Source organism: Eublepharis macularius, chromosome 1, assembly GCF_028583425.1.
Source record: "Eublepharis macularius isolate TG4126 chromosome 1, MPM_Emac_v1.0, whole genome shotgun sequence".
NCBI classification, from domain to species: Eukaryota; Metazoa; Chordata; class Lepidosauria; order Squamata; family Eublepharidae; genus Eublepharis; species Eublepharis macularius.
This window is the reverse complement of record NC_072790.1, coordinates 85,831,756-85,849,949: the sequence shown is the minus strand read 5'-3', so window position 1 is coordinate 85,849,949 and position 18,194 is coordinate 85,831,756. Positions and strand designations below refer to the sequence as shown.

Sequence of the window (18,194 nt, the reverse complement as noted above, 5' to 3'; positions counted from 1 at the left end):
ATTAAATGTATTATGAATAATTTTGCACATGCCTGTATTAAGCATGATTCTTTATTTTCCCTACAGCTTAACATTTTTGCCATTCATTTTGATAGCTCAGGTTTAATTTTACCTGCAACTTGACACAACATGATAACAAGCTTGAAAACCATACATCTTAAAACCTTTATCAGTGAAGACCAGCAGAATTCAGTATGGCTAAGATGTTTAAATAATCAATTTTTTCCCATATGGCTCTATTTTGAAAACTTGCATGAGGTTAGACCCAAGATGGATTCACTCTGCACAAAGCCCTTCTTACATGGGAGACATTTAAAGGATACAGTTTCTGCTCTCTGGGGAGTAGAATGTAATGAGTAGCAAACTTACTCAAAAGGAAGCTTCTTTGAAATCATTGAAAGTAATTACAGAATTTACCGCTGTAGAACTAGCAGTTTTCTAGTGTTCTTTATTTGCTTGGAAGAATTAGATAAGGCAGTGATCATAGTTTATTTATTTTATTTAAAACATTTCTGTGATGCATTTCTATGCAATTCAGAGTCCCGAAGATGGCAAACATTAAAACATTTCAAACATTAAAAACATTTTAAAAACAAAGTGCATAAAAGCATACAAACACAGAGAAGGGCTAATCAGAGTTAATGAGGAAATGCCAAACAAAATTTTAAAAGTCTTCACCTGATGGCAGAAGACAGTAATAGAAGGAGACAGATTAATTTCCCTGGAGACGGAGTTCAAAGGTTTGGCACCAAAATCAAGAAGGCCATTTCTCAAGTTGCCACATGGTTAGCCTTAGATGGCAGGGCACCTGAAACAGGGCCTCTGAAGATGGTAAGTGGTTGGAGTATGGAAGTATTCAGTGGTGAAGTAGAGATTTTGTTTGAGAAAGGTCAGCTTCTGGCATCTTCAGTTAAGAATTTCATACAGAATTACCTCTCCCTTGAGGCTATTCTCAATTAATTGGAGTAGTCTATCTCAACACTAGCCTAAGTACATTTTCTTAGATATCCTATTGATTTAAATGGGATATACTTACAAATAAACAAATTTAGCATATCAGCTGGAAAATCATTAGCATATACATAAAGCAGTGTAGTGATGGCAGTTTATTTTTTTTATGCATTTATTCCAGAAGAACAGTTGGATTTTCAACTTCTGTGTGGGGGGAAGGTATGAATTAAATTTTGGTCCTAAATGAAGCAGCCTGGTAAATATCAACCAGTCTATTTAAAATACTCTAATCCATGGAGGAAGTGTGAAGTTTTCTCATGTTGTTTGGCAATCACATCCAAGGACAATGTAATCCTCCAACTCCCCTTTGCCAGATGGATTAAATTATTCCATTTGTTGAGTGGAGAAACCAGCCAAGTGGGAATTTCCTTAGGGATTTTGGGCTTTCTTGTCATAGCGGTATGCAGATGAAGAAAAATCAGGTCAGATTATATATATATGTGCATAAATATGTGCCTTTTCCATGCAATTTGTTTTCTTTTTCAAGGAAAAAAAGCATGGACTAGCATATCCTTCAGACCACTGATTCCATCCCAAATGATGGACATGCACATATAAAACTGACTTTTACTAAGTCAGCCCATTAGTTTTTGCAGCTGCTGTTGAGTGTTACTAGTAATGCTCAGAGTACATTCACAGTCTCGGTCCACACACACACTCCTAGAACTCTGAGTCAAGGGAGATTTTGTCTGTGCTTGAAATGAGCACAAACTTGAACAACACCTCAAGGAGGGGAATTGGAGTGGCAGACAGTGAGGGGAGACAATACTTAAATTTTAATGTTTATTGGACATATAATATTAACAGAAGGAAAATGCAGGTAGATTGAAAGTGCAGTATAAAATATGAACGTTTTTAAATTGTTGAACTGCAGATAACTGGTGGGTATATAAAAGCATTTGGGTAATAAACAAGGAAATTAGAAGATTAATAGTGGAAGCTGTGCCAGTTGCATTAGATATGCTTCAGGCTGGTCCAGAAAGTCAGAACCTATCCTTAGTGTTGTTATAAGTGAACAGGGTCCCCAGAGAGAGAGAGAGAGAGAGAGAGAATGGCAGAGGGGATGGGAGGATAAAGGATGCAGGGTCTCTGTAAGCATTTCAGTGAAGGGATAGCACTTGGGAAGAAGGAAGAGTGTGAGGCAGAGTAGAAAGTTTGATATGTTGCAAGGTCCAGAAAATGCAGTTGAAGAAGTTCCAAAGTAGCAAGGGCAGGGGTCCAGGCAGAAAGAGTGATCTCTGTCCAGTTATTTCAGTGGTGGAGGAGCAATCGTTGAGGATCAGAACCTAATTTCTCTCTTGCTGGGATGCTACTTTTATCCTGTTTTTTCCTTGGGTGTTCACTATTGGGGCCAAATCCTATTGGTGGCATACATTTTGGAATTCTTTCTGTCACTGGGCCAAACATCCAGAATTCAGTCCATGATTGGGGAGCTTGGGGTTGTCCTCTGATTGAATGAATGTCAGAAATATTACTCTAAGTGAGGGAAAGAATCCTGATGTAGATTTTTGTAAAGGTAACGCAGAAGATGGCCAAAGAAGGAGGGCTGCCAGGTGGGGCAATGAGCAAGGTGGAATGATTGAATCTCCTGAATGTGATGATTGAATTACCTGAGTGGAAAACCTGTTCGGCAATGGCTAGGAGATGGCCAATGACCCTGGCTTTGCTCGTGATTAGGTCTCCAGAGAAGGCTGTATTGTAATTTTTTATTTATTTTTAATTTTATGTTGTTATTTATAGTGCCTCTTTCACTGAGACTCAAGATAGATTACATAGTTCAAGTCCATACGGTCAACAGCTGGGGCATTCAATAAAAAATACAAAGAGATAAAGATAGCAGAAATTTGAAATCAAGTAGAAATCCAATACAGTGTTGATAGAAAAAAGTCTCTATGACTTCTAACAGGACACTTAACGTTATGGAACACATCTTTTGCATGCAGAACATCCCAAATTCAATACCTGGCATCTCCAGCTGAAACTATTAGCAAACGCTGGGAAAGGCACCATAAGACCCCAGTAAGTCAGGAGCCATGTTTTTGGGGTCAACTACATGGCTTCTCAGGCCATATGCTGCCTGAGATTATGGGAGAATCTCCATGTTTGATCTTAAAGATGAGAAATTAAGATCAGGCTATACTCCCTTATCAAACTGAAATTCCAAGGGATGTCCTTCCTCTTCTTGAAAACTCAGAGTGGAACTTAACATTCCAAGAAACAAGTGGCGGACAACAAAAATGGCAGTCTGCATCATGTTCCCCTATCTCCCATGGTAACATCTGGTTGTGCAGAATGCGTGCTGTGATGTCACCATGCTTTGTGTTTTCTCACTGTACTCCAGTTCATTGATTTCCACTGATGGAAGAAGTCATGTCTGCAGAATGAAAGAGCAGATGTTAGTTTCTTCCTCAGAAAAAAAGTTGATCAATTAACAGGCATTTATGTTCCTAAACAAGAGATTAAAGACTGAATGTGTGTGTCTGAATAGTACTACTTGAGGGGTGGGGAAAACATTCCATCACTGGAATGTTATCCCCTAGAATGCAGTAGTGTTGCCCATTCCATCACAAAGAAAGCTGGTATATCAAGAGTAAGGTTTTCACGTTTTTACCTGGCATTTCATCTGCAAGGAATTTTGTTTTCTATCGAAGACTATTCCATCATGTGAAACTATCATGAAGTATCTAGGCACAAGCTTATCACAATATCTGTTGTATATATGAACTATGGGGGGTTTTTTGTTTGCAAAAGAATATCACAAATAGGGTATAACACTAGCATTAATGTAACATCATCCATTTTCTGGCCATGCTGGTTTTATTCTGCCAAGAAAGAGAAAGTACAGCAGCTGTTAATTGTATATTGATATTTTGGTAAATTAAATTTACCAGTAGGAAATTGGAATGGTAGATTTCATCAGGAATGGTCTGGGAAGTGAAAAGGAACCTTGAGCCAGTCAAGTTGTGGCCTCTGCTTTGCTACGCCAGAACTGTAGGGCCTCTTAGCTAAATGGGGCAGACTGTGAGCATTAGGTCATCCACTGCATCATTCTCCCAACTGGAAGCAGTAAAGGAGGAGACTGTTGGTGAGCCAGTGAGGGGTCTGGGCCAAGTGGTCCCTGAGGCTTGGGTAGAGTTGCAGGCTTGGCTGTGCTTAATCCTAGCTACTAGTGACCCTCTAGGGTAGTGGCCTACCAGGAAATTTTCCTGTAAGTTCAGTGGCCATATCATTAAATGGCATTCCAGAGTAGAGATGGGCACAAACCATGCGGTTTATGGTTCATCGAACCACGAACTTTCACAAACCTGCCCCAGTTCACAAACCGGTTCGTTTGGTTCATGAAAACGTCACATCCAGGTCAGCAAATCGTCACTTCCAGGTCAGCAGAAGGCCACTTCCGGGTCAGCAGAAGATCTGCAGGAAGTCCCTCCCCTGTTGACTATGAAACTGATTGCTTGGCACCAGGCTGTCTTCAGTGATGAACCAAAAAACAAACCAAATGAACCAGCCTAAAGTTCATGACGGTTCGTCAGAAATGGGCTCTGATGAACCACCGGTTCACGAACCACAAACCAGCCCAATTCGTCACAAATGTTGGTTCTTATTTCGGTTCATGCCCATCTCTATTCCAGAGTATACTTGAAGGTCCAGAAATCCCTGGTACATTATGATGCACACAGATATATGTGTTGTTAGTTACGTTCTGTTATTTATTGTATTTATTAATAATCATTGATAAGCTAGGCACTGTTGCATTTGTAGCACTTTAAAAAGGTTTATAAAACTTTACAATAATTAGATTGATTCTTGTGAACTCTGGAATTTTTTCTTGGCTTAGATCTTTTGTCCCTGGAGAAGCTCTTTCTTTGGGTTGTATTTTCACATAGTATGCTGTTTGCTTCCATACAAACACATTTATTGGAAGGACATGATGGGTTTGACATGCAGCTGGAATTACACATGCTATGCATCTGAAATACGATCTCATTTTAAAGCCTTATTCCTTCAGTTTTCTCCAGAAACGTGTAATAAATATTTGGTCTATGAGTTTACCACAGGAGATTAATCTGAAAGCATATTTTCCTGGCTTAATTAGAATTCATTTGCTTAATTGTCATTCTGATCCCATCAATTGCCATTTTGCACTAACTTGAACAATGCTATCTTTTGCTATTTGCACTCTAATTTAGATTTCTGTTATAGTTTATGAGTAGTAATAAGGCCCTGCTTGAATATTCATTAGCTTTTGAATTGTGAACTATGGAAAGGTGCTTTCTCTTACCTTAATGATGGTGGCACAGCATGGGACTGATCAGTAGTGACACTTGATAGGAGGAATCCAACGCATTTGCTCCTTGTTTATTGACACATCTTCTCCAAACAGCTCCCTCGCAAGTTAGCGGCGTAATGAAAGAGAAAGTGTTGCAAAGGAGTGTGGAGCTTTCTTGGCAGGAACCAGAGCATCCCAATGGAGTCATCACAGAATATGAAATAAAGTATTATGAGAAAGTAAGCACAACTCTGAAATGTTCAACATTGCTGTCTTCCAGTCATGTCCTTTTTCTGTGTGTGGGCAAATGTTGTTGTGCAGATTGGGTTGGGGGGCAGGGCAGGGAGGATATAACTGCTTTCTCTTATGCTTCTTCACTATATGGTTCTGCTGTTGTTATGTCTGTATTGAATATTTTTAAAAGCCTGTTCATCAACACACAACACTTTAAAAAATGTAATAATTTGGATTACAACATTTAATTGGTAAATAAATTAACCAAAGATGATTAATCAGTATGGTCAGTTTTAACCAGTGAGGCCAGGTTTAATTATTGGGAATGAAATTTAAGGGCACGTTTGTATTTTTAAGCTATTGCTTTTCGTTGTTTCTACATAATGGGCAACAAAACCAAATATTAAAAATGTCATTTCCTTCAAATAATGAAATATAGTTTTTTGTTTATTAAATTATTTATTTCATTGTTGCTGAAAAGGGTTAGACAATCTGAAAAGGGTTAAATAATATGTAAATTAAATGTAATTGATTAGTCAGTTTAAATGCAGGCTATTAATCAACTCAATTTTTTACACTGGTGACAGCCATAATTATAACATTCAGAATTATGAACACCTGGCTGCTCCATAATAGGGATAGATACAAATGTTATAAACAATTTTTCTCCTTTAAAAAATAAACGATTTTTCTCCTTTAAAAATATGGAGAAAATACATGAAAATATAAAAGTAGATTCTTGTGCAGAACAAAATTTATAAGCAGGACACAATATTCCTGCCTTTTCCTCACAGATTTTCCCTTCGAACGTGCTGTTTTTCCCACTTTGTGGGAGAGAATAGATATTGTAACAAAATTTATATATATTTTCTTGTGTAGCTTCCTTATTTAGAAATGAAATGTTCTTTTCTTGGTAGGATTACTAGGCTAAGTTGTATCTGGTGACCTAGATAGTTTTATTTATTTTTATTTATTTATTTCAAATTTCTATTCCGCCCTCCCTGCAAGTGGGCTGTATACTCCTTGCTCTTTGAATATAATAAATTTACGTTTCTCAGTTATGTTTGCCTTTTCCATACTTATAACACTGTTCTGCTAACCTAGAATAGGTTATTTGATGGATTTACCTCGAAGGTCCGAAGTGTTATTTTTAAACCAACCTTCTTATTTGAATGCTGGCTCTCATTTTAATTGCCAGGCTGTTTTATACATATTTATGTTTGCTATCTGCCTCAAAGGCTGGAATAACATTGCTGCAGGACCTGCCATAAGGCTGTGGTTTGAAACATAACATTCAGTATTGTTCTCTATATTTATACAGCACAGCAGCAGATCTGTACTCAAGTGTTTTTTTATATCTTAGTTATGAGATTTCTAGCACAGTTTACAAACTTAGGTAAACTTGGGTGTGTCTTTAAGGTCATCTAAATTATGTTCACAGCCAAAGTAGAATATATTACTTCCCATTCACAATCTTTATTAAAACAGTCCTAGACCAGCATAAAATGTAACAGCATTCTTATTCCCAAGTTAAAAAAAGAGGTAAAGGTTATTAGCTCCCGCATTACTAAAAATATTACACAAAATGTAAATACAGTAAAAGCATTTCATCACATATTTTTATACCTTCTGTAACTGGTGGCTTAACTGAAAACAGCCATGAAAAACTTCGCACTACACGCTGTAACCTTTCGGTTTTCATCTATTAACAGCATTCTGGAACTTCCCATTCAGTTCTACTTCCCCCCCCTTCCTCCCCCATGACCTCATTCTCATCTTCCACTCTTGAGAACTAGTTTGCTTCCTCTAGGAAAGGATTAACAAATATTTCTTTAAAATGTTAACATAGCAACATAAATTTGAGTAATCATTCACTAAGCTATCAACAAAAAAATGTGTTGTTTTAAAAAATCTGTGTTTATGTCATCTGTTTTATATATATGAACAAATTAATAAGCTTTCTAACAGTTTGTGATTGACTGCTATATAGGATTAAATTAGTGGCTAATTTAAATTTCAATATAATTTTTTTTGCCAACTGAACACTGAAGCATTTCCCTAAGAAATATCAACTCTAAAAACTTCTGTCACTTTTACATGCCTTTAACTGTTACTGCTTTTCCCGATGAACTCTAGGAATTATCAGTCTGAATATTTTCTATCAAGTATTTCTATCATCCCTCTTCCCTTAACTGTATTTGCCAGGATTCTATTGGAAGAGAAAATTACTATTAAAATAGTTAATGTTTATAGCATAAATACTGCTTGAGTTTTCATCTATAGGTATTTGTATAATTTAACTAATTAAAATATAAATAAAATCTGATTATATAAGGCCCCAGCAACTTCAAAGTGCAAGCCCCGTTGAAGTGAATGGGAGATGTCCAGTGACAGAAATGCACTTGTACATTTCCCAGTAATTTCAACAGGGTTTGTACAAGAAGGCCTTGTAGTATGGCATGTCCTGTATTTACCATAACTTCTTTGTGATTATATTGTTATGGAATATTAACATAGTGTTGTTTTGATGATCCAAAATAAAAGTTTCCTTCAGCCATCCAAGAAATAGTGGAATTTACTAGTTATTCAGATCCTCACATATGCTGAGAGTACGTCTGTGTGGCAGATGCCTCATTCTTGTTGATACAAGGGTATGTGTGCAAAAAGGAATAGACACAAGTAACCGTTGCTTCTGCTGAAATTAATGGATGAGTTTTGCAGTCCAAAGAGCTCCATGCGTGCTTTGAAGTTTTTTCAACCAGAAAACTTAGTGGTGTTACAGAGAACGAGCTTTGTCTGCTGAGGTGAAAGTAGCTTTTACTATGATTTATTGAAGAACTGTAAGAAAACAGCTTTTTTCTTTTCTTTCTTTCTTCCTTTTTTTTTGAGAAAAAAGAAGAAAAGCTTGAGAAGGGATTTGCTAAGATACACCTTACTGGGTTATTCATAAACTGGCAGAATACAACATTTGAGCCAGTGGATGATTCGGCAAGAGAAACTACAGCATGACAATCAAATGCAAAAAAGGCAATGATTTTATCACCAGGATTTTATGAGCGGCACCATGTGCTTCCCATTTACATTTTATGTCATTTTAAGAGCCCCTCAATGAAATGACATTGTGTCATAATGCTCCACAGAGTGTGCTATATTCTTTATGTGGGCAAAAAAAGAAAGGAAGAAAGAACACCCTTCATAACAAATTGAAATAAACTGCCTATACCAGTTGTCAGTTGCTGGTAGGGAGCAAAACTGAAATCTGAATTGTAAATCAATTGTAAATCACTGTTCAATCATTTGTCTTCCTGTTTCCAGGACCAAAGGGAGAGGACCTATTCAACAGTGAAAACCAGGTCCACCTCTGCATCTGTTAACAATCTGAAACCAGGAACAGTATATGTTTTCCAAATTCGTGCATTCACTGCTGCTGGCTATGGAAGTTATAGCCCTAGACTAGACGTTGCTACACTAGAGGAAGCCACAGGTAAAATGTATACAATAGACATCATCTATTAAAATGAATACACAGTACTCATGGGTGATTTATACAACAGAGCTGGGGGGGAAGCTCAGTTACTTTGTGATGGATCATTTTATACTGTATCTTGTCTATATATGCACATTCTTGGATTAATAAAATCTGTTTAAGTAATGTGACAGCGGTAACTATGAAGGAAGCATAAGTAGGTTTTTAAAGAATTTTTTGTCCCTTTGTTGTCCCTATGCTCTGAACCTTGAAGCCATATTGTGGATCCTACTTTTTTTCTACGTTAAGTGCACTCACATAGGGGTCAGATTTAGTTGACCTTCTTTTTAATAATAGCTGGACTGGAACTATATGTATAAACCTGTTGCTGTGCGACCATCACTAAATCCTGTGGTCCTGCATCTCCTCCTCTTTCCTTCATATTGTTTACCAAGGCAAAACATTTGTATTTACCTACTTTTACTTTCTTACTTACATACTTAGTTAATTTATAGCCTCCTTTCTCATTGAAACTTAAGGGAGATTACAAAAAAAACCCCCACAGTATACTAATATAGCATAAGACAACAATTTTATAGTACAGAACTAAAAGATAATGTGAACAACAAATTGCCTAACGCAAGGTATTCTATAAACGATGTAGTAAGTGGAATTACAGAGGAATTATAATGCAATAAAAGCAGGATAATACCTAGCAAAATCATTGCAATAGACTACAATCCTATTCCATTAAAAAAGTGCTCTTCTGGACTGTTCCATTCGAAGCAACTTCATTGCAATATGAATTTTTGCACCGCTTCTCTACTTTATTGTCTACCATTTGTGGCAGAGGGGAAATATGAGATGTGATGATGTCATTAAATGCATTTTACCTTACTAAACATTACCAAGGGAGGAAGGAACAGAAAATAATTAGGTGGCTGTTTCCATCTATGACCCTGTAGCTGCTTAAAGTAAGATCTGTCTTTGGGGAATTACATTGTACAGGATTTTTCCCCCTCTCGTCTTCAGCTCCCCTTTTTAAAAACTGCATCTAAAAAGATATGTGTGATTTTACTGTATTTCATGGTTAACATCTCACAGATAACAAAATCGTCTCTTAACTATGTAGAAGTATCTTCCTCCCCATTTTTTCTCCTTTATCTAACTAAACTGCGAGAATATAGTTGAACAATTTTTATGCAGTCATTTTTTATGCAATAATGGAGAAATTCCATTTTTTTTTCTGGATCTTGACATCTCTAACCAATGTTCTTGTCGAACCAAATTTTTGTCGATCACACCTTGAGTTTTTCAGACTTATTTGCGTTTAAAACTACTTTAAAAACAAGCCTGTGTGTCATGCAGTTCAACTTTTAATCCTCATAAATTTGTAACGTTGATATATTTGTAACATTGATAACATTGATCCCAACCTTGTTGAGACTGCAGGCACCTTTGGAATTCTGAAACAGGTTGATTGGCAAAATCACAAAATGGTTGCAGAGCCATCCAGAAAATGTCAGGGTTCAAGGAATCTAACATAAACTCAGGAAGGAAGGTGTCATGGTATAGCTAACAGATCTAGGAAGCTAGTAGTAGTAGTAGTAGTAGTAGTAGTAGTAGTAGTAGTAGTAGTAGTAGTAGTAGTAACTGCACTTATTACCGCTCTTCTAGACAGATTAGTGTCCCACTCAGACCAGTGAACAAGTTAGTATTATTATTATCCCCACCATACAGCTGGGAAGCTGGGGCTGAGAGGAGTGGCTTACCCAAGGCCACCTACTGAGCTCATAGCATCAGTGCGATTCAAACCAGTAGAGTGCCGATTCACAGCCAAACCATTTAACCACTGTGCTATAGCAGGTTGGTACTTGGATGGGGGACCGCCAAATAAGACTCTGCAAAGAAAATTACTGGCAAAGTACCTTTTCTTCTCACTTCCTTTGAGACCTTCAGGGATCACCATAAGTCAACTGTGACTTGACTGCATATATGTACATAATAGTAACCCTTCAATATTTCAGGCAGAAGGACTGTTGGATACATTTTAATCTGCCCAGCCAATTGGAAGCCCTACTGGGCAAAAGCCCCACCTAGCCCCACCCATTTTCTAAAAGCTCTTGGTAGGCATCAGGAAAAACATCCGCAGGCACCATGGGCATTGCGTAGCCCTGTGTTAATTTATTAATTGTAACCAAATGTTACATTAGCTATTTAATAACCTTCCCCCAAATGAAAGAAAGTTAAGAAAATTCCTTGACATAAAGGTAGAATATTCTTATGTAATATCTGACCAAATCAACATTTCTAGAATCTTCCATAGTCTATAACTGGCTTGCAAATATTGGGAGGTACTTGGAATATTTTACACTTGAAGCAAATGACACTTCTTGATATTTGTTTTTATGTGTGAATATTGTTATTGCAGGTTAGGGAAAACAACCCAGATCCTCAGTTTCAAAACCCAGTGTATATTCTAGTCAGGAAAGATTTTGCATTTGAATTGCAGACCTGGGAAATGCAAAAGCTGCTTTAAGCTTTGTGTCTGAAAACAGCCTCAGAATATGCATGCATCCAATTAAACAGCACACAATGGCCATTTGCTTTTAATCCATCTTTGGAAACTTGAATGAAATGGAGTTTGTTCATTTGTTTTAAAAAAGTATTTGTAAATAATGCACAATAATTCTTTGTCTGGAGGCATTCTTCATTTTTTAAACTTGAAACAGTTAGTTACTATTAAAACTTCTCACCTTTTATATTCTTAGCCAACTCTTGTCTCCGTAAGATTTACATTTCATAATCTTATTTTTCTGACATGAGCGACATTGCTTCAGGGCAGAGTCTTGGTTACTGTTAGCTTATATTCTAAATAATTTACAGATCTTGGTGATCTTCAAAGGTTAGTTTTCAAATCTTTATTATAAGGGTATATCTAGCAGGACTGAAACTTTTCAATACTGTTAAATTGAAAAAACAAATAAAATGCAGATTTTTTTTTAGAACTTGGTTAATGTAGTAGTAGTAGTAGGTTTAATTGTATATGGCCAAAGGCCATCACAATACAAAGTTAAGAACAGTAAAAATAGAAATCTATCTTACAAGCATAAAATATAATTATTAAAATAATAAAAATAAAATACAATTAAAACGGGACCTTAATAAATACCAGATAGTTATGAAAAAAGTTAGGTTTCTGAGGAAACCATCTTGGCCCTAATCTTTTTTGCAGCTAAGGCAAACAGGGATACTCTGCTAATGACAAATGAATCGGTATCAGATAACAAAAAACCTAATTTGTCAATATCAGAGGTAAAGTTACGTCCCACTAACAAGTTAGCAAGAAATTTAGCTCTAACCTCTGTATACGTGGTTAATGTGTGAGAACAGAATGTAGCCAATAGCAGAAGTTAGCATGTAAAGGTAATAAAAATAGATATAACGTGACAAACAAGATTTCTTGCACATAGTACTCTAGTAGGAAATCTGCAGTACTCGGAAATAATTGCCAATTTTTAAAATAACAAACTTAAAGTATCTGTTCACCCATGTGTATGCTCCAGACTTATGATGGGGTTTCAATTCCCTCACCAGCTTTCCTTTAAGAGCTGCATTGCAGGCTCAACAGCTACCATGTCACTTCCCAGCACGATGTCACTTTCCAGTTTAATGCTGGAAGTGGTTACACTGACAACGATTTTTTACTTAATTTTTTCCCCTACCAGCCTCTGCAGTGGTGGCAGGCAACGGGAGTTGGGGGAAGGAAAGCTACTGGCCCCAGTGTGTACCTGGCAATCCTAGCTGCACCTGGTGAATGTCTGTGCCTGTCATGCAGGTATTAAAGATACAGAATTTCTGTTAGGGAAAATAAGAGTCAAGCAAGTTTCTGGTTCATTGACATCTAATTTATATCCTGTTTTAATCTACAAAATATTTCACAACTTCTAAAGATTAACAAACATTCCTGGTTCCCCTAATAATGTCACTTTAAAATTAATCTCTGTCTTTTTCTTGTTGACAGCCACTGCAGTCTCCAGTGAACAAAATCCTGTGATCATCATAGCTGTAGTAGCTGTAGCAGGCACCATCATTCTGGTCTTCATGGTTTTTGGCTTTATCATTGGTCGGAGGTAATGTTTTTAAATATTAAGGCAGCTTATTTAAATGTTAGACAGCTTCAACTTTGAAGACTATGTATGTTGTTTGGCCTGTGTATGAAGTCGTCAGAGTGGAATTAACACTTCTACCCATCCCCTGTTTGTGTGTGGAAGTATTGTCCAGTCACTCGTGAGACTTCCTTGTTTGCAGCCAACCTAAATATAGATTGAATTGTGCTACTGCCTCCCATGCTTCTCCCTTTCCGCACACACATCCAGACAAGGTTTCTGTTATCAGTGTATAGATTGCTGGCATGGCAAGGTAAGACCTATAAGGAATTAAGCGCATCCTTCCCTTTATAATCCATTCCACGTTTGCAAAAGTAGAGAGTGGCAAAATTAAAACTTTTTATTATTATTCATTTTGGTAAAATTGTGGTCTTTCTTTGCAGGCACTGTGGCTATAGCAAAGCTGATCAAGAAGGGGATGAAGAACTTTACTTTCATTGTAAGTGTTTTGCTGTTATTTCCCCCAAGCATCGCCTGACCAATTATAATGCATTGGGACTGGCAGTAACAGAATAGAAAGAGTACTAAAACAGCATTCTATACTATAATAAATTTTAAAATGCTGTGTAAACAGCAAGTGTGAAGTTAAAAACTGTAAAAGAAGTATGACCTCTTCCAAAAGGACACAGAATAAAATCTACATTGTTCACACCACAGATTTTATTGCTGTGCATTTGTATGATGTATGACTGTTTCTAATCCACATTTTCCTTTGGTTGCTTGTGAATAAGTGTTTCATAGTATCATTATGGCCCCCCTTGAGATACTGTGATTGATAGCTAGTTAGCCCGGTTGCTATTTGATTTTGTTTTTTGTTCAGCAAAGCTCTTATTATAAAAGTTAGGGCTTCTCGCTCACCCCAAGGTGTTCATTTACACCAGCAACCATAATATTTGTACATTGACTAGCTTAGTGGGGTCTTGAGTTTTTAAATTGATGATAGCATCTATCGTATACCATCTTTAAAGGCATGCTTTAAGAACATTTAAGAAGATAATATTCCCACATTGACAGAGTTATACCCTTCTAAACTAGTTGATTTCATTGGCTGTAGAAGGGTGTCACACCGCTTAAGACTTCAGTGTAAGTAATTTAAGTTGTGAGCCTGAATATTTATCCATTTTCTCAGTTGTTCGCAGTGAGCCTCATATGTTACTGGATATATAGTTATGTACATCCTGAGATTGTACCTCCACCAATCCCATCAGACTCTGTTGCAAGTGGCAGCAGGTTTTCACTTCTGCTGTTCTGTGTAATGAAATCATCTGCACTACTCCAACAGCATTGGTCACTTATGGAGGGGTTACCAGAAACTCTTTATAGGTTGATCAGTGGTAAAAGAGCAACTTTGTACTGCTGTACTTCCACACCTCTATCCAACCCCCTTAGCAGTCTGGAATCAAATCCTGAAGTAGAGCAACTTGTTTCTAATATAAATCCCTCTTGTTGCATTAGAATGATTGCCAGTTCTGCTATGAGTTCTTAAAATAGAGGATCATTGTGTGGAACTGAATGAAGAACTACAGCCTTTCTTTTGGGGAGTCATAAATACTTTGGATAGTGATGCTTTAATACATGATAGAAGCTCTAAACATGTAACTTTTTAATTTTTTCTGTTCACAGTAATCTGATTAGAACTTTCCAACAGGACTCAAGAAAAATGCCACTCACAAGCATTTCATCTTAAATGAATTAAAATCAACATTGTAAAAGTGGTTAACTCATTATTTGACTGATTAACAGCAATTATTCAAAAACACTTTTGATGCAAATTTATCTGTTCAGAGTACATTGCATATCCAAAAAGAATGTGTTCACTGAAATTCGTTCCGGTCTCACATATTTCATGGATAATCAACATCCTGGCCACCTGTGTGATTCTGTTATGAACATCTCATTTTTTCATAAGTAAATTGATCTGCCTGGAAGATCGTTGGATACCTAAAATAAGATCATGAAATTCTGTGAAGTGTAAAATTACCACACACTAATTAATATCCTGTCCGAGATATAAAGAATACAGCGTGTGCACCTCCTAAGTATTTCTGCATGTGCAGAAGGGCTTCTCCAGTTTTAATGTGCAACTAGAGCCCATCATACTGTTTCAGATGCCACTGTGTTGGGACCCGTAACTTTCAGGAGCCGCTTTTCCAGCACTGTGTGTATCCTTTTGATGCATTTAAGCAGATATGACTGCATAATAATTCACTTTTATAATCTGGGTTCCCTGAATCTAAGTGTTTCTTTGGTAACAACTGAATAATCTAATGTAATATGCTGGATTTTAGAACTTGATTGGTTAATATCATAATTCTGTAATGCAACAGGAAAGATCTTAAGGGAAAATTCAGATTTAGCCACTCATATCTTCACAAATTTGAGCATTTGGATTTTGTGATCGTACAGTTTATGAAGCAGCAGAATGATTGGGCATAAAGTTTTCTTCTGGTAGCTCATAAGCATTTCTCATTTAAACATATAATGTTTTTAACAGTTTGAGGTCAAAGTCAGGTGAAGGTTTCTTTTTGACCTTTCCTACTCTCAGAAAACTAATTTAGCTGTTTATTTATTTTTCTTGAGCTTAGATACATCAATACTTAATTCATTTCATTAAAGAATGGATTGAAACCTTCCTACCCTTAGTATAACCCTGCCAAGTTCTCTGCCCAGCCAATAAGAAAATAATAATGGGAATCAAGATTATCATGTTCTGAGATATTGTTTTAAAAATAAAGCAATTGCCAACGTTATACTATTGAAACAAAGCTTCATCAGAGGGTGACAGACTTGCTAAGATTATCTCATTTTGAGTCTCTTCACATCTCTAAAATGCTTTAAGTTATTTTAAACATTCCCTACTGAGTGATGTCTGAGGAGGAAATGAAATTAATTGTGCTTCCTTTTACTTGTGTCTGTAGGGAAAGGAATGTGCTAGCCAAAGAATGATTTTCCCCAGCTTACACTATTTTTAGACTGCAAGTTTCAGGGAAAATGTAAATAAGCTACCCAATAGCCTAGACTTAATAGTCAGAAACTGAAATTGAAAATAGCACTTCATTCCTTCATTGTATTTCTTTCAAGAAACCTAGTTATCCAATATCTAGGAAAGTTTAAAATCTGTCAGAAAAGATTACCTACCGTGAAGCCTACTATGATGATTTACCTTTTGAAAAAACGGCATTACTTTTTCCAGGCCTTTAGACAGAAAACGTAGTATTTAATTTGATTTGACCATTGCTTCCAGGGATAAAATTAAACACCATGCTGTAGTTACCAGTCATTTAAATTTTTGTACTTTTGTTCCTGTGATAGTGAGATGATTTTTCTTTTATGACATGACAGGATTTTTACAATAGCCTGAAAAGACAACCCTTTAACTATTTTTCAGAGCAGCAAGCTTAATAGAATCTCCTCTTTCTCCTTTCAGTTCTGCTCAACTTTCAATAACCCCAAGTGCTACAGTTTTAAACATATAACAACAATGGAGGAGTTTAGTCAACCAATTCCAATTTACATTTTGTTTCCTCCTACCATTTTCTTTTAACAATGTCTTTGAATCTGAGGCAGCATTATTTCATGTTGGTATGCCAAGAAAGCTTTGGCCTGTCAAAATGTTTTATGACAGCTTGAATAAAGAACCATAAGAGACTCATTTGAGATTCATAAGGTTACCTCCAATCCAGGCCCCTTATCATAAGTGCAAGAAGATGGCTAATTCCCCATCTGTCTGCTTGAGAGCACAATATAGATGGTTAACCTATTGTTTTTCTGTTCTCTTTCCCCTCTGGTTGTGGATGTAAATAAAAAAATGAGTACATCAGCTCTGGGAGCTTAGCCATTATCATCATGATTAGCAGTAAACCTACTAAAAAGTACAGAGCAGCAAAATTAACCTCTAGGGAAGATCTGAAAGAAATTCTTACAGATCCTCAAAATACTTATTCAGCTCCATAGATAACCTCCATATCACTAGCATTGCCGTAGTTGAAACATGCAGTACCTGTTGACCATATTGTATCAGATTGTTTAATTAACAGCTTTCTGAAAAGAGCTAAAGTATGTGTCTGTAAGCAGCTTCTGATGTGGCCTGTGCTTACTATGTGACTGCTGTATCATCTAGAACAGAATATCTCTTAGTGTTACTTCTCATATAACATTTTTCCTAAATACAAGTATATCATAAGTAAACGCACAATCCTATATGGTTAATAAAACTGCAGGGCAGGAATGTCTTCCCCTTATGACCCAACAGACAAGATATCATTTATATCACTTAAAAGATGGGATGAGTTGCATGAGTTCCCTGCAGTTCCTCACAGGTATGTTCTCATTTAGGGAACATTAAATTGAATTATATGGATAAATCAAACAAGAAACCTTGATTCTAAAACCAAAGAAAATGGTAATTTTCCAAATCAGAGACACATACAGATTATGAAGCTGGATATATTCCACATTCTGAATACACATATTATTTTCAGTTTATACGACAATATGTTTCTGATATGCTGGAAGTTGAGAGGAAAAAGACAGATACTCCAAAACAATAATATGTTATGTTAGTCCAATGGAAGCAGGACTGTAAAGCTGTGTAGTGGGCCATTAAAAAAAATAAATCAGTACTTGGAAGCTCCTGGCCCAAATCCAGCCCTCTGAGAATTATCAGCTGGCCCTCTGGATTGCCAAAATAGAAGCAAAGAAGTGAGTGATGGCTGTGGCCAGTGGACTTTCTTGTATATAGAGACTATGGGAAGAAGATTTTTATCCCATATTGCAGAGCGCATGGCACACTGGCAAAGCACATTTTACATCTAATTCAATGTAGCACTCTGTAGGGAATGTTTATATATACAGAACCGTTGTTCAGAATGATCCTTATATCAAGTTAGCTTTTAGAAGAAATCTGTAAATTTGAGACCACCATTGCTTGATTCAGATGGTTTGGCAGAAACTTCACTGTTCCAGGGAGCACTCTGCATAATGAAATTCCGGGGTTGGCTGCACAATAAGTGCTTTGCTTCATCACAGTCATGCTTTCTTACAT

The 18,194-nt window shown here is 36.6% G+C and overlaps 1 protein-coding gene across 6 annotated transcripts in view; it reads left to right on the top strand.

Annotated features, from left to right (window-relative positions):
* Positions 1-18,194, top strand: part of EPHA7 (EPH receptor A7) — a 241,926-nt gene that overhangs the window by 195,920 nt on the left and 27,812 nt on the right. For 5 of the 6 annotated variants that reach the window (XM_055000378.1, XM_055000369.1, XM_055000362.1 and 2 more), the window contains 4 exons: positions 5,396-5,520; positions 8,831-8,999; positions 13,006-13,114; positions 13,534-13,589. In XM_055000378.1, coding sequence (XP_054856353.1) covers positions 5,396-5,520; positions 8,831-8,999; positions 13,006-13,114; positions 13,534-13,589 — 459 coding nt within the window. Of the gene's footprint in view, positions 1-5,395; positions 5,521-8,830; positions 9,000-13,005; positions 13,115-13,533; positions 13,590-14,773; positions 18,185-18,194 lie in introns of those variants that run through there. The other variant, XM_055000403.1, reaches the window with a different exon arrangement.